The sequence below is a fragment of the Malaclemys terrapin genome, chromosome 8, assembly GCF_027887155.1.
Source record: "Malaclemys terrapin pileata isolate rMalTer1 chromosome 8, rMalTer1.hap1, whole genome shotgun sequence".
NCBI classification, from domain to species: domain Eukaryota; kingdom Metazoa; phylum Chordata; order Testudines; family Emydidae; genus Malaclemys; species Malaclemys terrapin.
In genome coordinates this window covers 11934332-11956327 of record NC_071512.1, presented here as the reverse complement: position 1 = coordinate 11956327, position 21996 = coordinate 11934332, and the positions used below count along the sequence as shown (strand labels likewise).

Sequence of the window (21996 nt, the reverse complement as noted above, 5' to 3'; positions counted from 1 at the left end):
CCTTGTCAGGAGGGGTCTAGGTGTGTCTCCCAACGCCCTTCACTGCTCTCTGCAAGTTTTCTTCTTCTGATGGGTTTTGGTTTAAGCAGAGGCTGGGGGGAGGTGTCTTTCATGAGTCCGGCTGGATACTGCACCCTGGTTTCCCAGGAACACAGAGGTGTCTGGTATCAATGTTAGTAATAGAGCTGGGAAGAAAATCTACGCCTCCTGACTACCAGTCCAGTGCCCTTTCCATTACACCACACAGGCTCACGCTTGCACACAATTTTTTGAATGGAGTTTGATAGTATCTTTTTGGAACTGAGATATAAACTGAGGCAGACTGCCCTATGAGACCTCTTCACATGCAGTTTTAATCTTTTTCCTGCATATAAAAATTGATGGATTACTAAATAGTAAATGCCTCTTGGAATTCTGATGCTATCACAAAGCTTTGCTCTCGTGGTGTGACCTCACTAGGGCTCTTTCAATGATATATAGCAAAGTAATCCAGCTAACTTCAGTGTCTCGGTAGGTGCATATGTGTGTGTACTGATTCAGTTACGCAAGACCAGGAAAGAATCCTAGAATATCAGGGTTGGAAGGGACCTGCACAAAGCAGGACTAATCCCTATACAGATTTTTGCCCCAAATGGCCCCTTCAAGGATTGAACTCACAACCCTGGGTTTAGCAGGCCAATGCTCAAATTGCTTTGTAATCTTTAAAAAAAAAAAAAAAAAAAAAGGACCTGGTCTTTCCTTTTTATGGTTTCTGTTCTAAATGGGATTAAAGTACCTTTAAACTGCAAAGTGTTTTCCTGTACATCTTGACTCTTATTATGAATTTGCAACTACACAGACATTATCGGAAGCGCTCTACATCACGTGGACGTTCTGGTAGCCGCTCTAGAAGTCGATCTCCAGCTGACAAAAGAACAAAACGTGGAGAAGACAGACGTTCTAGAAGTAGAGATCGAGAACGCAGGCGTGAGAGGTCACGCAGCAGGGACAAGAGGAGATCTCGGTCACGGGACAGGAAGCGCCTGAGGTATGAGTTGCAAAGTCTCAGGAAATGTATGTGTTCTTCGAAAATAAGATTTGACTTGAGTCAGTCTGGGCTATCTTTTTATGAATATCTGATGTTCCTCTCTGTACGATTGGTATCTGCCTTTTGTAATAGGTTTTACTTAGGTAAAGTAGTGCATAGTATACTTAACTTGATTTCAATTTTGGCTGTGGTAAGCTGCCGTAATTCGGATTTGGTAACCCTCTCTGTAACCTTAATGGCTCTTGGCTTCCTTTTGCAGATTTTTGCTGAAGATTGTTTTTTCTTATGTTAACAGACCAATTTATGTTAAACCCCCCAAACTAAAACTTCTCAGTTTTCATATATTCTTATATTTTAAAATAATGGCCATAAGTGCAGAATACTAAATAAGTCAATTCTGCTTCTGTGGCAGACGTTCAAGAAGCAGAGAGAGGGAACGGAGCAGAGAGAGAAGAAGATCACGCAGTCGAGAGAGGAAACGGTCCAGAAGCAGAAGTAGACGGTCCCGGTCCACCAGTCCTAACAAGAACAAGAAAACAGAAAACAGGTACTCTCATTCACAGCTGTGATTAATACGTTAGTAACTAGACATGGAAAGATTTATAGATTATAATCTCTTCCTATACGGGGACTGGATATAGTTGCCAGATAGAGATATTAAACTGGTTTTCCAGTATTTCTGTAAATCTTTTTTTCAGGAATAAAAATATTCCTCACCATGTTCCTTGGCATACTAAGGCTTTTTCGTGTGTGTGTGTGTGCGCACATTTGCAAAATAATGTTGGTTTTCTCACCCAAGTAGCCTGAGTGTAACTAGGGATGTAAAAGTTTAACCATGAGCTTGATGCTTATCGGTTTCAGTTAACAATTAAACTCTGCTGCTGTCCCGTGCGCCCAGTGGCCGGGCAGGACCCCAAGTGCACCGGGCGCCAGCGGGGTCCCAAACATGGGGGTACTGCAGAACTCCCCTCACCCTTAATTCCCCAGCTAAATGTTTAACCTTTTAACCGATCGAATTTTAATAGGTTACATGGTTACTTTTTGTACATGCTATTTACATCTCTAACTGCAACCCCTTTTTATGCTACATCCCTTGTCATCGTCACTCTCTGCGTTTGTGAAAATGCAGTTGTGCTTGTTTTGTACGTGCACAGAATGCCTCATCAGCATCTTAGGCTATTTATGCCTGTTCCTGGATCATCATTTTCCAGATGATTAACTTTCACCATTGCAGAATTTTGCTCAAATTCAAAATGCTCAAATTGGTAGCTAGATCAAACATTAGGTTAATCTTTCAACCCTAGAGACAGGAGTTCACTCTCATATTCTCCCTGCTGGATGTTTGTCCACTTTTTTGGTAAAGCTCTCCATCCCCGTAGGAGAATAAAACAAACTTTCTGGAAAGTCTGAATAGATTTTGGTAAAAAGGCTTATCTTTAGATGTTGATCTTAGTTTGTTTCAACTGAGATCATTGTGACATGTACTTGACTTGTATTTGAGTATGTTGCTATATTTGATATCCTCCATTATTTTAATAATAATTAGAAAATGCAGCACTTTTTATATCTCATATAAGTGGTTTTGACCTTGAACACAATAAGCAATTTTGAGGAAGAGTAACCATACAAAATGTTGTTTGTCTTTGTTCTTGATTTCTGTGAGCCTGCGTTCAATAGCAAACACATACTGAATGGCTTAGTTTGTTTCGCTATTTGCAAAATAGCCCCGCTCAATGCATCATGTGTTTGTTTTAAAAACTCCTCATATGTATTTAAATATTGCACTTGATATTAAGGCCTGGAGGCAATAAGTCAGGAAAGCCATGCACAGCTCTGGCTTTTAGAAGGAGAATATTCAGTGAGTGCACATGTACTACCTAAATCTTATGGTTTGTTCCCATTGCTTAAAAACTCTTTTATAGATCTAAGTAGCTACATATCCTATATTTTATTTATTATTTGTATTCGCATAGTACATAGGAGCTCTAGTCATGGACCAGGACCCCATTGTGCTAGGTGCTGTATTAATACAGAGCAAAGAGACAGTTCTTGTCACAAAGAGCTGACAGTCTAAGTGTAAGACAAGACAACAGATGGATACAGGCAGACAGAAGAATATAAGGAAGCAATAAAACAATATTTTAAGTTCTAGAAATGCTGTTTTACGTTCACTGGAGGAATATTTCTATTTCAGTAATTCAGGAAAAGACCTGAATACACATAAATTTAAAGTTAAGCTAGTGACACCTACCAGAAAAAAAAATTCACACTGGCCCTTTAGTCTAATATCTTTAAATCATAGTTACTTCAGGGTCTAGGATCAGTGAGTGCTGTTTTGTGGTCACACCTCTGTGGAAAAGATGTGTTAAAGGTGATCTCTAGCACAGCTGACACTCATGCAGTGTGTTGAAAATGTAACTCTTGTTGAAAATACTGTGGCTAAATCACGTAATGCCTCTTAGAAAATTGAGTGATGGTATCATTCATTATTCTTATCTCAAGACTTATTTAAATAATTTTAATATATTAATGTCCTCCAAAACCTATGTAGGCAGCAGTCCTTCTTGTAACAAGTGTTTGCCCCATGCTAGGTGCCAACTTCATCTGGGAAGTGGTGCTCTCCAGGGCTGTGGGTTGTATTGCTGGCTTTGCCATGAACTTATTGGGTGTCCTCTGCCAAGTCACTTAAACTCTTTGAACCTATGTTTAATATTACTATATTACAATTCAGAGGGTTTTATGAGACTTAATTAGTAGTTATAAACTGCTTTAAATTGTTGGATGACAGCTGACTTTTCACTTACTAAAGTCACTTTTGTGCATGGTTTCCAAATGGTGCACTGAGTCCCTGCCCGCCCGTCCCACACATGTGCACACATCTTCAAAGAAATTAAATGATTCATGTTCTTATATTTAAAAAAAAAAAAAAAAAGTAGCATGACTACAGTGGATTCATAGCCAAGATTTTTCATATTCATGCTAACAGATAAAGTGCATAGTATAACACTTCAAAGAAATCCATGAAATATGCTTATACCATGCCATCACTTCTCATCTGTGGTGTTTGTTGAATACGGTCAGCGTGCTCAGCATTGTAGAGAACATGGAGTAGACAAGGTCCCTACCTGTATGCGTTTATGATCAAATAAGATGACTAGTAACAAAAAGGTGTAGTTTGAGGTCCTTTTAATGTTGAATTTAGAAATGTGTAAAATCTTACTTCAGGTCAAGTGCTTTCTAAATACATTTTAAACTGAATTTTCAATTATAATCACAAACAGACAATGAAGTTGCACAGTTTAAAGAAAAGCAGTACTGTATGGGTAAACTGTAATATTAATGTGTATATGGAATAAGGAGGTTGGTGACTATCCCAGGGCCTTAATTAAAACAACATGGAAATTATATTCTGAGAAGTTGGAATGACATAACATCTTGTAAAATAAACACATGGTTTGCATTAAAATAGCCCTATGAGCTCTGAAAAAAGCTTACTACGTTTTTTTTCCCCCTTTCAGCTGAAAAGCGAATTTTAAATGTATTATCATGGGTTAGCCACACATGTTTAGGTTGGATGTATCTATTTTTTTTTTTATTATTATTATTATTAGAGGGGGTAGGAATAGTAAAGTCTATAATAAATGTGAATGGGTTTTAGATCAAGTTATATAGGTAGCCTTTCCTGACGGGAGGTGTTATGTTTTTCAGCCAGTAGTTAAATCCTTCAGGGGCACTCAGACTTACAAGGCAAGGTGCTAGATCACTTTGATATTAGAAGTGCAAAAGACAGGAATTTCTGAGTCTCTCTATTCCAACAGCTATTTTCAAGGTGGTGTAAAATAAACTCTGGAACCATGAGAGTATCAGTTCTAAGTATTTCTGGAAATGAAGTCTGCAACTTCCTCCCATAAAGAAATGAGAACAACAGAACTAGAGCATATGAATCAGTGTGTCCTAATAGATTTTTGCATCTCTGGTAGTTCTAGGAAATATGTCCATGAAATGAAGAGATTCTCTGGGACGTGAATATACTCTGCAAGATATTTAAAAAATGTGTGAATGACATTGTTTCTTCCAGCACACACACATCTTTCCCAAGAAAAGCTGGAACAGTCTGTTCAACTCAGACATGCAGTACATACATTTTTGATATTATCTTTCAGATCAAGGTCTAAAGAAAAGACAGAAGGTGTGGAAGTTTCCAAAGAAAAGAAAAAAGAGAAAGAAGACAAAGAGGAAGAAAAGGATAAAGATGTTAGTGTATGTATACTGACCAATGAGAGAAGATTGTATCAGTTAAACATTAGCTCTTACAAATGATAAAGTTCTAAAATAAATTTAGATATAGTTTACTGTACTTTTAAAAAATCACCTTAGATAATCCCTTTTTTATGTCTGGACTTCGTATAGCACGGACTTCATATAGCACAGACTTCTGTTACAATGGGTATGCTTCTACCACTTGACAGAAGAAACATTCTTCCCTTAATGCAGGACTTCTCAACCTGTAGAATGCAGATCTCAGGCGGATAGTGAGGGGTCACTTGTCACTTCAGTGATTGCTGGATGTGGTGGGTTAGATGATTTGGAAACGTGTAAAATCTTACTTCAGGTCAAGTGCTTTCTAAATACATTTTTATGTAGAAAACATCCTTTGGTCACTAGAACCTAGCAGGAGTCGGGAAGAAAGGGAAGGAGCAGTTTGCTTCCTCTGTTTTTGCCTCTGCTTCCCCCAGTTCCAGAGCAGCACTCCAACACACAGACAGTGCTTGGCTCTGGGGCAGGGGAAGCAGTACTTCACGAGCAACCCTCCAGTCTGGCAGGAGTCAGCAACAGGCCACCAAACCAACATCCTCATCAAACCCAGTCAAGAATGCATGCACCTTCAACCAGCACTCCTGCCTAGGACTCATTGGTCATAACCACTCATAGCTTGTTTCTCTGACCCAAATCATTTGGGGAAATAGTGAGTTGCAAGGTGGCTTTTCAGGGTCACACACCAAAAAAAGGTTGAGAATCATTGCTGTTGTATACTTTCCCTATGAGGGTGAGGAAAATTTGACGTATTTAGGAGTATTTGTTTAGAAATGTAGATCCCTAGGCCCAAGTTCTGGCATTGGATGCAAGGCAGATAACTACATTTCACTTTATTTTACAGTCACCTCACTCATGCAAGTATAGTAGTTGGTGTCACTACAGAGTGTATCTGAGATAGATTAAGTTAAACTTGTATTGCAATATGTTTTTATTAGTCAATCCTCAGACAAAACTCCCATAGATTTGAAAGAGGAGTTTGTCTAGAGAAGTGCAGAGGCAGGCCAATAATTCATAACTTTTTAGTTTGGTTGTTTGTTCTCCTAGAACTTTGATCAGAACAAACTAGAGGAGGAAATGAGAAAACGAAAAGAGAGAGTGGAGAAATGGAGGGAAGAACAGCGCAAGAAGGCTATGGAAAACATAGGAGAACTGAAAAAAGAAATTGAAGAGATGAAACAAGGCAAAAAATGGAGCTTAGAAGATGATGATGGTATTTCCTTAATATTTTTATATAACAATTAACAGATAATTGCTTCATTTTGTAGTGATAAACACAGCTTTTAATTACCATCTTTGATTTTAAAACTTAAATTATTCTTCAGTGAAATCTAAAATTATGAAATCTAGACTGGTTCATGGTCCCAAACAGCTTAAGACACAAGTGAGCACCTGGTGGGGGATTAAGAGAAAGAGAGGACAAATGATACAATAATAATGCTGTGCAATTATTCAGATCAGTTATGGGGATATAATGGTAGTTTATCAACATATGTTTAAACTCTTTTCTTCTCCCTCTTACTTCAGTCCCAGTTTTTAAAAAAATTTCACCTAGGCTTTGGACATTTTTGTGGACCCAATTCTTTTCCGGGAACCCGTAACTGCTATTTTGTACCCACTAAAATCCTAGCTAAATTTCCCATTTATTGATGACCTCTCTCAATACAGCCAGTTCCTCATACCCCTTGTGGAGAATCTCCATCCTCACTTCTCCCCAAAAGAGGAGAAGTCTTCTAAAATGACCTAGAGGCATTAGAGGAGCTCCTGCAGGCTGCGGGAGCATGCTGGCTCCCCTGGCATCTCCACATTTAGTCTGTCTTCTTTCAGGGAACATTCCGTCTCCAAGGGGAAGGGAGAGTGCCCATGTAGTGTCAATGGGGAACGATGGCCTTTGATTCCAGGGTTTCTCTGACTGGTGACTAAACCCTTAGACAACATTAGAAGATCCCCATCCCTTCTGCTCCCAGATACTCTTCTTCCCCCGTGGCTGGCTCCACTCCAGGGGAAGGGGTGTATTCCTATCCTCATGGTGTTCTTCACCTTTGTTCTGTAAGTTTACAGTATAGTGTCCCCCCATTTGTATGTGCTTTGTAAACATTTTTCAGGGTTCTGTACACCTGCATTGTACTAAAAGCAGGAAAAAACAAGGATTTTGGAATTCATAAGCACAACGTGTTTTTTTTTTTTTTAAACAAAAACATTTCTCTGTCATGTACTAGATGACGAGGAGGAGACTGCAGAAGGGGAAAAAGAAGCAGATGAGATTGAAGATGAAGAATTAGATCCACTGGATGCTTATATGGAAGAAGTTAAAGAAGAGGTCAAGAAGTTTAATATGAGAAGTGTGAAAGGTGGAGGTGGGAGTGAAAAGGTAAAAAATTAAGATTGTCTTGTTTGTCTTTTTTTAAGTAGTGTTAGCATTTTAATATAGGAAAAATGATCTTGAAGAGCACATGTTAAGATGGAAAATATGCAAACAGACAAAGAGGTTATGCTACATGTAATGCCTACCTGTCCTTGCCTTTTATCTCCCCAAATCAGCTGTTTGATATGAACCCTGATGAAATCTCATCTAAGGAAGTGGGATCAAAGCCACTATACTGTGCTCAGGAGTATACAGAATTTGTACATTCTGCATAGTGCGTCTCCACGCTCTCTGTAGTAGGATAATGGTTTTCCTTAACTGTTTTATTAGAAATCTGGGCCGACTGTTACCAAAGTAGTAACCGTTGTGACAACCAAAAAGGCAGCTGCGGAATCAGAAAAGAAGAAAGGGGAGCTCATGGAGAATGACCAAGATGCAATGGAGGTAACTGAAAAGTCTTAGGTGTCTATTGTGGAAATGGGCTGTTTGTTTTTCTAGCAAAAAGGCCTTGGTTCAGCAAAGTACTTAAGTGCACAAGTAGCCCTGTTGGCTTCAGTGGGACTACTTACATGCTAAAAGTTTGGCATTTGCTTATGTATGTTGTTGAATCATGGCCAAAATAGAGCTGACACTGATTAATTTAAAAAACACCACAGCTCGCACAATCTTGTGTAAAGACAACATGGTATAAATGAAAACTAAATTAATGCATCAAGTTGTTTAGGTTGATAACATCTTAATATAATTGAGTTGCTGTGTGGATGTCTAAACTTGGTGCATACACAATTTATACACAGTTATTGAAATTGTGCATTCAGTCATGGCAATTTTGCATGCGAATGACCAGTTGAACATCTAAGTGGTTATATATGTATGTAGCTACTGAGCCCATATATTCAGTCACAATAATTACAGGTCCATTTGAATATGTTTAATTATCAAAATCTGGGTTTTATGTTTATAGTTAAATTATCTTCATGCTTCTAAAGTGCCTTTAATTTGAGGATCTCAAAATACACAAATATTAATGAGAAATCTCTGTGCACCCCTGGGAGGTAGCTATTTTCCTTTTACAGAATGGGAAACAGGTACAAAGAGGTTTGATTTTTGCCCAAAGTCACAAAGACAGGAATACAATGCCTGTCTTCTGACTCCCAATCATGTGCTTCTAATTATCAGGTAACACTCTAAACTCAACTAATAAACTTCTGTTACACTGCCTGTATGTAATAAATATGCAATGTTGATACTCTGCTGGGGGGATTTGCATAGCCTCCCTGCACAATTATTGGGTTCCAGCTTATCAGAGCAATTTGTCCTGTGTCCAGATTACTCACATAAAAGGGATGTCAAGTGATTAACCTATAAGGTGCTGTGGTTTTTAGGTCTTAAATAGGTTTTAAATCTCTCCGCACTGCACTGGCAATTGAATAGGCTGGATGAGTTCCATTGCATGAGAATCTCCTCTCTCTCTCCCTTCTGCCCCCACCCCCCTCCGAATCACTGTTGATTAGTTCTAGATGGCAAGTCCTATCCAGAAGTCAGTTAAGATTGGTGGGAGCTGGAGAAAGGTGGGGAGTGATGAGAGGGGAAGTTGCCAAAAGAATGAATGTGTGTAAAACTGGGGAGATCCTTGAAGCTTAAAGTAATTCTCCCTCTCGTAACTGGTTTTGGCGCAGTGTAGGAAGAGTTAAATGTCCCCAATCAATGTTCCATTGTTATGTCAGTGAAAAATCAAACCCTTGAAGAGGGTTTTTGTCACTGAATATATTTCTTTATGATTTATTATCTGTACAGTATTCGTCAGAAGAGGAGGAAGTTGATCTTCAGACTGCCCTGACAGGCTATCAGACCAAACAGAGGAAGCTGTTGGAACCAGTGGATCATGGAAAGATAGAATATGAGCCCTTCAGGAAAAACTTCTATGTTGAAGTACCAGAGCTGGCTAAAATGACCCTAGATGGTAATGGCAAATAAAAATGAAATTTGTAGGGTAGTTTTTAATGGAAGAAAATGTCTGTCAAATTTAGATATGCAAGACACCAGTAAGTTCTTTAGGTCTTGTCCTTTGGACATTAAAGCCAAAATTCTGTGGACCATCGAGAAGGAAAGTACAGGCTATAATTTGAGAGGCTGACATAAAGCAGCAACCCAATTATTAGTTACAGAGAGGAATTAAAGCGTGCAAGGGAATTTTCTTGGTGCAACTTGACAGGCCGGAGGTGGGGCAGGGAGGTTTAATCACCCAGTCAGTGAGTATTACTGATGTACTGTTACTTTCCATTTAGTTATATTTGTGACCTGCTCATTGAAAGTTTTCCGCTACACTTTCTACATATTCAGCATCTGTGTCTGTAGCTAGCTAAAATCTGTTGCATCATGTTCGGAGACAGTACGTTTCAAGTAGACTTTGAATAAGATAGCAGAGAAGTACTTAGTTTGATTGTGTATTAATTCAGAGTGTGTTTTTTCAGAGGTAAATGTATACAGGCTGGAAATGGAGGGCATTGTAGTCAAGGGAAAAGGCTGCCCCAAGCCAATCAAAACCTGGGTACAGTGTGGTATTTCCATGAAGATTCTCAGCTCTCTTAAGAAGTAAGTGAACAATTTATGAACCAAAATACCAGTTGTTTCCATTGTGTCCTTGTGTTAAGATTGTGGAGTGTTCAGGCCAGGATACTTATTTGTTTTACATATTCTTATTCTATGGCACCACGTATACCAACCATCTAGATTAAGGTGCTCACTCAGGATTGCTCTTCTGGGCAATTATAAACTATTCTTTCCCACTAATTACATAACACACATTTCTTCACCCTGTATTTGTTGTGCTGTAGTTGCACGGAACTAAAGCTTCCACTCAAGTGGAATATGTAAATCTTTCTAGCAGGATTATGTGCAATTCATGAGAAATCCTTTTTTGCTCCTGACAGTACTTGTTTTTCTTTCTTTGAGACATGGCTATGAAAAGCCCACTCCCATCCAAACTCAGGCTATACCAGCAATTATGAGTGGACGTGACTTGATAGGCATTGCTAAAACAGGAAGTGGAAAGACCATTGCATTTCTGTTGCCTATGTTCAGACACATCATGGATCAGAGGTCATTAGAAGAAGGAGAAGGTCCAATAGGTACAAATCTTTGTTTTCAGATATTGACAGATTGAAATTTATACTTTTTTTTTTTTAAGTCTTGGATACCATAATTTAAACATCTGTGTTTATTTTGATTTTTCTAGTGAACTGTGTTTAAATACACTAGTTGTGGCTAAGATATATTGTGACAATAGAACTCTGTGTGTGGTATAAATTCCCTGTACCAATGTGTAACTTAGGAATTGTTCTCCCCGTGCCAGAAGGTAGAATGAGAATCCTCAGAGCTCTGGGATGATGACACAGAACCTACCACAAACATTTCTTCTGGCACAGCTCAGTTTTTAAGCTCTGATTCAGCAAATAGATTCATTGTACATCCTTCTGTTTCGTGTACATTGAGGGATTTTTTTGCTTAACGTATCTCTTTATATAGAACGACTAGTTAGGAAGAATGAAAGGGAAGTTTGCACCTTTGATTTTTTTTCATTGGAAATTGGCACAGGGCTGCTACATGATTTTAACAGTCAGTGCAAGTCCTCTTACTCATTAGGACCTGAAGTACAGCATTCTCAATTTGTTTTGTCAGATATTTCTTTATGTGCTTCTATAAGCTTTTCAGAGGGGCCTTCAGTTCCTCTCTTGGTGTTTTGGAGGAACATGTATTTCACGACTGTACGTCAACCCTGAGAGGCTTTTTTTCTTAGTGAGCACTGAAGGTTCTGCCAACACAATAAGCCACAAAAATGTATTTTTGCTGTATGGTTTGTACTTGAGGAATATTTGCATTTCCACTCAACTACACATTTCCATATACCTTTAAAGGAGGAATTTTTCCCCTCGTTTATCCTGTTTTCAGTGGGTTGTTGGAGCTATGGTCAAGTTTATTTTTAATTCCAGGGCAGCCTCAGATACTGTAGATCGCTTGAAATAAGGGATTTTAAAGTACAGACAATAATGTATACAGTAGAGTTGTATTAGTCTAAAAGAGATGGTTTAAGCTTCACCATAAAGGTTCAGTTTCTACCATGTAAAGGATCATTATCTCCTAAACTTTTTGTGGTTATGTTTTTAATATCTTTGTTTTTCAGCTGTCATCATGACCCCAACTCGAGAGTTGGCTTTACAAATTACCAAGGAATGTAAGAAGTTCTCAAAGACACTTGGGTTTAGAGTTGTCTGTGTCTATGGAGGAACAGGAATCAGTGAACAGGTACACTTAAAGTATATTTATCAGAAATCTCATAACATCTGTCATTTACCAACCTTGCTTAGTGGGTGTTTCCCATAAATACAATATTAGTTCTGAACTCTCATTTTTGATTTTCTCTATATGTTGGAGATTTGGTAGCAATTAGGTTTATTTTAAAAGCCTGCTTTTGACTGCCCCTCACTACTACCACCAGCACCTGTCCTTTGCACATGTACACAAGCATATGTTGCCAGAAGTCATCAGTCTGAAGTTTCTCATGTATGGGCCTATGTGTCTGACAGTATTTTTTTTAATATAGTTTGGTGGTAATTAAGCAAAGCATTTTTGGAACATGATAGTTTGAAATAACGGTTTCTTGTTTCCAAAGAGTTCCCTAACTTTTTTGATATCTCCTATCTCAAAAAAGAAGGCTGAGGAACACTTAATCTGATTTGTCTTTAGCGAGTAATGCTTTTTGACTATTTTCATAAAGCTTGATTAATTTTGAAGTTACCCAGTGTATTTTTGTTTTTTTATTTTTAACCCATGGAAACTACAAGATTTATAAATTCAATAACCATATGTAATAGAGATTAATATATTCACAGCTGTAGAGATATTTTACGATTCCCTACATGAATTGTCCTAATATGCAGCGTTTGCTATAATATAAAGATGAACGCTACGTTGTGTAGGAATCATAACCCTTTCATGTGCACTGCTCTAGATTGTAGCAACTCCAAGTCTTCATAAATCATTATTTTAAAAGTAATTTCCAAACACTAAGGAAATTGCCAAACAAAATCTTCAAATAAATAATCAGTGTTCTACCAATGTTGTTGTAAATTATAGTTAAACATGAATGGTTAATTACAGTGACTGAAAACATTACTTAAATGATTCAATCTCTGATATCCATAAAAACTTCAAATGGTTTGTTAAATTTAATTTAATTGTCTTTAAAATCAGATTGCTGAACTAAAAAGAGGTGCTGAAATTATTGTTTGCACACCTGGACGTATGATTGACATGTTAGCAGCTAATAATGGTGAGTAGAAACTTTATTCCTTTAGAGATATTTTTTTATATATTTATTTTGTAATTCTAATAAACAAAATCAGGAAATAATGTTTTTTTTTATAAATTGTCTTCTGGTATTTATTTACATCTCTTGAAGCTGTGATATCTATTAGTGGCATTTCAGAATGTACAGCAATGAAAATGGCTCTATTCAATTATTAGCTTCATTTTGAAGGACAGGCATTGCAACATGCTTGAAGAATTTCTAAGAATTTATATGTACAGTCAATTTATAACTCTACTCCAAATTTCTGGTACTTTTGGGTAGTTTCGGGCTTGTCTACATGGCAAGTTATTTTGCAGCAAGCTAGGTTGTGAATCTACACCTCACCAGCTTGCTGTGCAGTAATGTCCCATGTGGCACTTCTGTTGCTCGCTGAAAATCCTAAAGACTGGCTTGGCTTACTATGCTTTCAAGTACTAGTATGTCAAGCTGCTCTCATTTTCAGTGTGCGGTAGCAGTATTCACCGGGGAAATTACTGTTCAGCAAGCTGGTATGCTGTGGATTCACAACCTAGCTTGCTGCAGACTAACTTGCCATGTAGACAACCCTGTAGATAAAGGAAGGCTTACTTATGTAATGCTTGCTTATTTTGACTTTCCATTGCCCAATAACTGATCTTCAGCATTAGCACAACTTAACAGCAGTTCACTTTTGCATAAAAGAGACTTAGCTATACAGAAGACTCTGCTTTTATCTGTTGCTAAAAAACAAAAATTGTTACCTGAATGATCATCTATTTAAAATGTTTTAAAAATTAAAACTAGTGTCTTCCTAGATCAAATACCTGCGTAGGTTAAAATGAGATACTGCAGCTTTAAGAGGCTTTGGCTTACTGTAATCATTGCATGCTTGTTAGACAACGTTTGATTATTAAAATATTCCACATCAAACCACTAATAAACTGTTGACATTATTTAACTTCTGTGGAAAGTCCCTTCAAGACTTATAGAACTGGGCTTCCAAGACTTAAACCGTCAAAGGTAGGTACATTAATGCTGTTCCCAAGTAATTTTGCAGAGTTATTATTTGGGGATGCAAATATTAACATGTTAAATATGTAGATTTTTAATAAATATTATTTTGGACCACTAAGTGTGAATTGAACATCTAAAAAAATATTGCATTATATTTTTTAAAATAGTAATTTGAGGACTTGACAGCTATAGTTTAAATGTAAAAGTAATAGGTTCTCACATAGTTTGATAAAGGTACCAGTTTGAGTGACGGTTGTAGGGAAATGTGCAAATCCTGCTTTCAGTCTGAGAACAGACAATAAAGTATCACCATATTATTGCTTGAAATCCAATGTATTCTTGTATAAACATCTTTTAAAGATAATATGATTTAATTCACTTTTTTTTTCACCTCTTGATGTTTTTATTTTCACTCTTTAAGGGGTGCCTTTTTCCACTGCTTGGGAAGACTAGTAACTTGTTTATCCATGACCATTTCAAAATGAGATGTGTACAGATGTACAACTTTTTGCGTGCTTTGATTCCACTTGTACCAAAGACTGGGGTTCTTGTTACTTTTTATCTTCGCGGGTTTAATAGACAGGTTTTAATCTGTATATGTTTGTTAGTAAAATGTTGGTTACACTTTATTATTCTATTAGTAATTAACTACAAATAGTTAATACAAATGAATATCCTCAAATCATTATTTCTAAATCCAATGAGGCATTGCAGATTATAATATAGAGGGAAATTTTGTGAGGCTTCATCAGTTAAAACTGGAACTTTGCCTTCCACACATGCGCTGTAATCTCTAATATGTTTTTTCCTAGGTGGCGCTATCAGATAATGGCTGATGTGGCTCGTTGCTTCATCTCAGTCTTAGTTTTATGATGTGTTTTGGCGAGGGCTGTTTTCTGAATTTTACAGGTTCTTCTGGCCCTATGATGGTACGCACGAGAAGAGTTTGACAAAATAAAGGGCCTTGTGCATCTTTACACGTTTGCCAGAATGTATATGTCGTTAGAACAAGAAATTTAAAACACACATGGTGAATTCTTTAAAACAAAAAAAACCACCCTATTTAACTTTTATATGTTTGTTAGAAGCTAGTCAGAATACTTAACATTTTACTTAAAATTACTCCTGAGGGGAAAGAGAGTTCTGTATGATATTGATTCTTCTTTTTTTCCCTCTCCTTTTTCACAGGTCGGGTGACAAACCTTCGCAGAGTTACATATGTTGTACTGGATGAAGCAGACAGAATGTTTGACATGGGTTTTGAACCTCAGGTAATGAATGGCACAGTGGATTTTAAGTTTTGATTTTAGTGGTGGAGGAGAGATGGCAATGGAAGTGACTTAAGGACATGCTAGGCTTGAGGACATTATTCTTGCTTAAAGGATTTTGTGGGGCACAGGTAAAGAGGGGGAGAATTAATTGGATTAAACCTACATATTATCAATGCTGTCATATAATGAGACTACCAACACCTGGTCAGCAAGGCGTGCTGGTTTTGGGTGACAGTTTGTAAGCTGACTCTGAGGTTTTTTTGCATTGATCATGACTAGGACTCCGTGTCTCTCATAGAATCATAGAATATCAGGGTTGGAAGGAACCTCAGGAGGTTATTTAGTCCAACCCCCTGCTCAAAGCAGGACCAATCCCCAGGCAGATTTTTATCCCAGTTCCCTAAATGGCCCCCTCCAAGCATTGAACTCTCAACTCTGGTTTAGCAGGCCAATGCTCAAACTACTGAGCCTTAGAGACTCCATTATCTCCTTGGATAAGCCCTAGAAGTGACAGGTGAATCCGGGTGGTGGGGCCCCCTTTCACGGGCAGCTTGGGGCTTCTAGGTTACGCCAAGGGACATTTACTCTTCTAGAGTTGGGAAGCCACCACCCTTGTTCCCATGGGCTGAGGTTTGTGTTGTGCCTCCGAGGAGCACTACAACATCCCACCCTTTTCCATTTCTGTGGTGTTTCTATTGAGTACAGCAATTTCTGTTGCTTTTCCAGTGAGAATACACAGACTCTGGAAGATAAAACTTACAAAAGGATATTTATATTCTGTGCAAAGCTGTTACTCCTTAGTTTTAAAACTGACAGGCAAATGTGTGTGTGAAGTCCATTCCGCCTTGTGTAGAACACTTTTTGGTATTAACTGTAGTTTTAAATAAATAAATTCAATTTTAAATTAATGGAGATATCCTGTCTCCTAGAACTGGAAGAGACCTTGAAAGGTCGAGTCCAGCCCCCTGCCTTCACTAGCAGTACCAAGTACTGATTTTTGCCCCAGATCCCTAAGTGGCCCCCTCAAGGATTGAACTCATAACCCTGGGTTTAGCAGGCCAATGCTCAAACCACTGAGCTGTCCCTCCCCCCTATTTTACTCTTCATCCAGGTCATGCGCATTGTAGATAACATCAGACCTGATCGTCAGACAGTCATGTTCTCTGCCACCTTCCCCAGAGCTATGGAGGCATTAGCTCGCCGAATTCTGAATAAGCCAATTGAGGTACAAGTTGGGGGCAGGAGTGTTGTCTGTTCTGATGTGGAACAAGAGGTGGTGAGTATTGCATTGCTGCATCTTTTATCTTTTTTTGTTTCATTAGTGATAAGACATTTCTGGAAGAATATTTAATACTGAATGCAAAACCATATACTAAAGGCTATTTTACTTCTGGATATTTTGTGGGCTTAAACCATTAAAAATACTTTCTAATACTTTCACTCAATGAAGTAGTAAATAATTTAACAATGATTTGAGACACTGACTTGAAAAAGTAATAGGTTTCTTGGAATTGATTGGAAAGGACAGCATATTATTAAAATTATGTCAGTAAATAAGATTATTTTCCCCCTTACATGTATGCCCAAGGGATACAACTTGTTTATTTGGTGTAATGAGTTGTGGGAGATACAGAAGGTTTCCAGAAATGTTTGCTAGTACTTAAAAGAAAATGGCACCTATTTTGGCTAGCTCAGCAGCATGAAAGTTCTCACGAGGCAAGCAGTCCTCACTCTGGGTAAAATATTAAATGTATATGGTCAGTCACAGTTAAGTGGCATTTCTGAGCTGCCATCCTAGTTAATGTGACATTAGATTATATGGAAGTTCAGAAATGGCAACTGTAATGAAGAATGTTTTAAAAATATATATTCCACAGTTTGTTCATTGTACAGGTGCTTCTTACCTTGTGAATTTTTAGACTGTTGGACTCAGCAGAAGGTGCAGTTGTTTCTTTAAATTTTCAAACATCCTACTGATATGGTAATATCTTATGGTTTGTCAGTTAAATCCTAGTAAATACAATTTTTCTTCAAACAAAGCTAAAGGGGTTTAAAAGGAATTGCTATATTAAAGTATGTTTTTATTTGTGGCCTTTCTTGTTTTTATGATTCCAAAAGTTTATAATGGAATGCTTAAATCAAATAATGTTTATTATCCTGGCCTATCTCTGATGGCCACATTCTCTGAATATAAAAACAACTGCCTTGCCAAATAATTGCAGCCCAAATCAATGGATAACTATTAAGTTATATTTGTAGAGTCATTTTGGCTTGCCTACTAGTCACTTTGCTGTGCCACTCTGGGGTGTCGTCTTTCATGTGCCATTTTTCATTAGAACATTACATTGCTACAGAAATGGTATCAGGTATGTTAGTGAGTACTAATGCAGTTACGTGGCAAAAAGCTTGGTTAATGCGGAGTTCAGAGTGCCTAGTGATAGGTTGTGCCGTTCCAGAATGTCGAACTCAGCACAATTGAAACTTCTGAAAATCAGTAAAATAGAGTTAAGGGAAATACCTACTCAGCCTTAGCTCTGCGCCCCTGGAGCTAGCAGTAGCCACTGGGAATTGTCAGCATGCCCTCAGCTGCAATCACTGCATTATGTGTAGCCGTATTGAATGGTGGAGGAATAAACTAGGGCAGCTTGAAAGAGCTGTGATTGAGATGAGGAGATCTGGGTACCCCTGTGTGCTATCAGAAGAAAGAGGTGCATGTGTACTTTGAGGTTTCAGTCTACATCATTGCACTATGGAATTGTGTAGGCTGTCAGTAACAGGGCCCTGGGGTCGTCTTGCCATGGGTATTGTCAATAGGGTAGTGGGATAGGAGAGCAGTCTGTGGATTTAATGATAGGTAGGAGAAAGTATAGGTTTAGGTGGTATCTTGTGTGCCAGTATGAAGGAGTTGTAAAAGGGTCTGAAGTTGCTGTTAAATTTTACAAATGTAGTATTCTGTCGGTGGAATAGACTCCGTGTTTGAGCGTAAGGGAAGTGCAGTTTGTGCCTGTCCATTACAGTGAAAAGAGTGTGTGTGTGTGTGTGTGTGTGTGTGTGTGTCATTGCTCAGAGAGCAGAGTTAAGGCTGAGTGGGTGTGTGACCGGGGTCCCTGTGGGAGCCATCTGTGGTTACTCAATTAGGGTGAACGGCAAAGAATAGGGCAGACAAACCCCCAAAAGCTGGTGGATATTCCAGTATTTAGATTTACCAAACCAGCATAAAACACCTTCTTTATTACCTTTCTTGTTACTCAGACGTCCAAACAACATAGTTCCCTTAAAGTGATCCAGCCTCAGGCCTCCATCCAGGTACCTAAATCAAATATGATGAAGATTCCTGAAAATCTTATTTCATCATATAAAAGAAAAGGTTCTACCAATCCCAAAGGATCGGACACATTACCTCCCAGGTTATTGAATATTCCAGATCTTACCCAAATACACGCTACAGCCAATTCTTATTAACTAAACTAACATTTATTAAAAAACAAAAGAGTGAGTATGTTTACAAGATCAATATACATACAGACATGAGTTCAGTTCATTGAGGTTTAGATTCACAGCAGAGTTGGTGAGCTTTTTAGTTGCAAAGAGTTCCTTTAAAATTCAGTTCATAGGTTATATATAGTCCACTGTTTAAATATCATATTCAGGGTGTACCAGCATAACTGGGATCTCAGTCTTGCGACTCAAACTTCCCCTGATGTAGCCTAAGCAGATCTGAGATGACAGAATCAGGACCCAAGGATCTTTTATACAATTTCATGTCCTCTTTGACAAGTTGGGAGTTCTTCCAGGAACAAAAGGTCATTAGGATGACTTTGATGGAGGTCCATCACTGGTACTTAACTATAGAATTAACATAAGGCAATTTGCTTGTTTCTCCACCATTTGCAGTATATTTCAAAGAGATGAATACTGAGATCCCGTTTTTACAATTTATTTAAATGCTGGGATGTTCTTTTGATCTCTGAACTATCAGAATACAGCATATACAGGGACTGTTGATACATTGTCAACCCTACTCAGACCTATGTAAATACACAAAAACACAAACATTCTCTCTCCAGGTGTCTTTTGAGGGTTGTTTATTTTGCAGAATGTTTAACCCTTTCTAGCCATGTGTCACAGGGTGTTCACCTTAACTCTATATTTCCAGGTTTGGAGAAGTTTGAGGTTTGCTGAATTAGATATTCTGGCAGGGCACAAGCTATCACCACACAACCTTAACTCTCCATTAGTGAAGCATTTTGCCATTTAATTTCTAGGTTTTTTTTAAACAGAAAGAAAAATGTTTGTTGGTAGGAGTTAATAATCATTTAGACAGCTTTAGTCCTCACCTGCGTTTGCAGTTGATACGCTACTGTGAGTAGGTAATATTCCAAAGACTTACGCCATGTCTACACTAGCACTTACGTTGGCAAAGCTTTTATTGCTCAGGGGTGTGAAAAAAAACACCCGTTGAGCGACATAAGTTTCCTGGAATAAGCCCTCGTGCACAGCATTGTGTCGGCAGGAGATGCTCTCCTGGTGACATAACTACCGCCACTCATTTTGCTGGTTTTGTTATATCGATGGGAGAGCTTTCTCCTGTTGGCATAACGCAACTACACGAGCAATCTTACAGCAGCACAGCTGTACTGATGCAGCACAGCTGTACCGATGCTGCTGTTCCACTGTAAACTTGTAAGTGTAGACGTGGCCTTAGGATGTGTCTCCACTTAATGCTACAGTGGCACAGCTGCAGCACTTCATTGTAGACACTAACTACAGCGATGGGAGAACCCTTCCTGTAGTTAATCCACTTTCCTGCGATGCGGTAGCTAGGTTGATGGAAAAATACTGTCAGTCTAGTGCTACCTGTACCAGAGACTAGGTTGGCATAGCTACGTCTCACTGGGGAGTCGAGTTTTCACACCACTGAGATGTAGCTATGCTGATACAAGTTTTCAATGTAGACCATCCCCTAGCTTTTATACAGTGCTGTTCATTAGTAGATCTCAAAGAACTTTACATCATTTTCCCCTTTTACAGATGGGAAACTGAGGCACAGAGAGGTGAAGTGATTACCCAAGGTTACCCAGCAGGCCAGTGGCAGAGCTAGGAAAAACCTCAGTCCAATGGTCTTTCCACTAGGCCACATGATTGATATGTGATTCCTAAGTGCTCCTCTTGTACATTTTGTTATAAGGAAATGGAGATAATGGTTGTGCTGTGAAATGTTTGCAATGTGTAGTTTTTTAACAGGTCTGGTAAGAGAAATTTCATCCATGGGTTATGTCCCAAAAGCTTGACAGTTTTATTACTGGCATGTCTCTTTCCTTCTTCACCTGCCCCACCGTTCCCCAGAACATCTGGCTCCCCACCAACATTTCCAGCTCCCCTGCCCGTACTCATCCCTTTAAAAGTTGCTCCTTGCTGTCTCCTGCCCAATGCTGCTGTGTACACATCTCACAGGCAGAAGCTTAATGGAGGGCTGCACGCTACCTTGGTTATGTAGCCTGAGCAGCACACTGAGGTGAGCCCCCTCACTCCTACTACCCACCTCCAGCTGGGACTCTTGCCCCTGCTTCATCCAGGCTTCCCCAGCCATGCCCCATGCTGTTGTGCTATAATAAGCCCCCCCTGCCCTTTGTGGATAGTAATGTAACTAGTTTCTTTATTAGGTTTGGACCAGCTTAGCTCACGGGCAGCTTTAATAGTCCCACTTCTATCTGTGGATGCAACACAAAGAAAATCCAGCTCCTGTTCACAGTATTCGTGTAATCAAAGCCCAGTAAAAGGAGTTAAGAGTTTGTAATACCCATAATCCAGTTGAAGGTGCAATGTCTCTACTTGGTTTGTTCTGTTTGCTTTTCAGATCGTGATAGAAGAAGAGAACAAGTTCTTGAAGTTACTTGAGCTTCTGGGACATTATCAAGAGAAAGGATCAGTCATCATATTTGTCGATAAACAGGAACACGCTGACGGGCTGCTGAAAGATTTAATGAGAGCCTCTTATCCCTGCATGTCACTTCATGGAGGTAGTGTGCAATCTTAAGGGCTGACGTTTTAAACTAGAATAATAGGCTTGGGTAATTTTAAGGAAATGTTTTAATTTTTTTATTTCCATACAATACTATTATAGACCTTGGAATATTATCTCCCTCGCCACTGTGGCCTTTCATTTGAGAGACGGATATTTTTCTCACCGTTTGAATGGAACTGCAATTGACATGGCGTTTTTAACCTATAAAATGCCATTATGCCAAAATATTTCTTTATGCAGCAGGATTACGAACTGGTCTGGCAGTAACGCATCTCTGAGAATAGTAGTTCATTGCTGCTGCAGACCAATACCGGGAGTATAAAATGGGTTTTTGTAGTGTCCACAAAACTAGTGGCTGTTTAATTTCTCTGCCATGCAGTAGTAATTTAAAAATGTAGGTGGTGGAAACCTGTCTAGAACACAGAGTGGAGCATAAATAATTTTGCTCAGGCTACTGTAGTGCAGAAACTAAATGGTTTATTGTTCTGGAGTGAACTGAATTTTGTATTAGGTTTTGGCATTTTAAATAATTGGTGAGGGTTCCCTGAGCCTCTGTAAGGATGCTCTTTATTATTCAAAATTGAAAGAAAATAAATGCCTAAAATTAAATCAAACAATGTTTTAAAATGAGGTATTTTGTGTGGCTCCTTG

At 38.6% G+C, this 21996-nt stretch overlaps 1 protein-coding gene across 2 annotated transcripts in view; it reads left to right on the top strand.

The window, feature by feature from the left end:
- Window positions 1-21996, top strand: part of DDX46 (DEAD-box helicase 46) — a 36518-nt gene that overhangs the window by 4672 nt on the left and 9850 nt on the right. For both annotated transcript variants that reach the window (XM_054036509.1, XM_054036508.1), the window contains exons 2-15: window positions 839-1027; window positions 1440-1574; window positions 5191-5287; window positions 6389-6554; window positions 7561-7712; window positions 8037-8150; window positions 9504-9669; window positions 10181-10301; window positions 10662-10837; window positions 11890-12011; window positions 12960-13038; window positions 15238-15320; window positions 16432-16596; window positions 21178-21340. In XM_054036509.1, coding sequence (XP_053892484.1) covers window positions 839-1027; window positions 1440-1574; window positions 5191-5287; window positions 6389-6554; window positions 7561-7712; window positions 8037-8150; window positions 9504-9669; window positions 10181-10301; window positions 10662-10837; window positions 11890-12011; window positions 12960-13038; window positions 15238-15320; window positions 16432-16596; window positions 21178-21340 — 1928 coding nt within the window. The remainder of the gene's footprint in view (window positions 1-838; window positions 1028-1439; window positions 1575-5190; window positions 5288-6388; window positions 6555-7560; window positions 7713-8036; window positions 8151-9503; window positions 9670-10180; window positions 10302-10661; window positions 10838-11889; window positions 12012-12959; window positions 13039-15237; window positions 15321-16431; window positions 16597-21177; window positions 21341-21996) is intronic.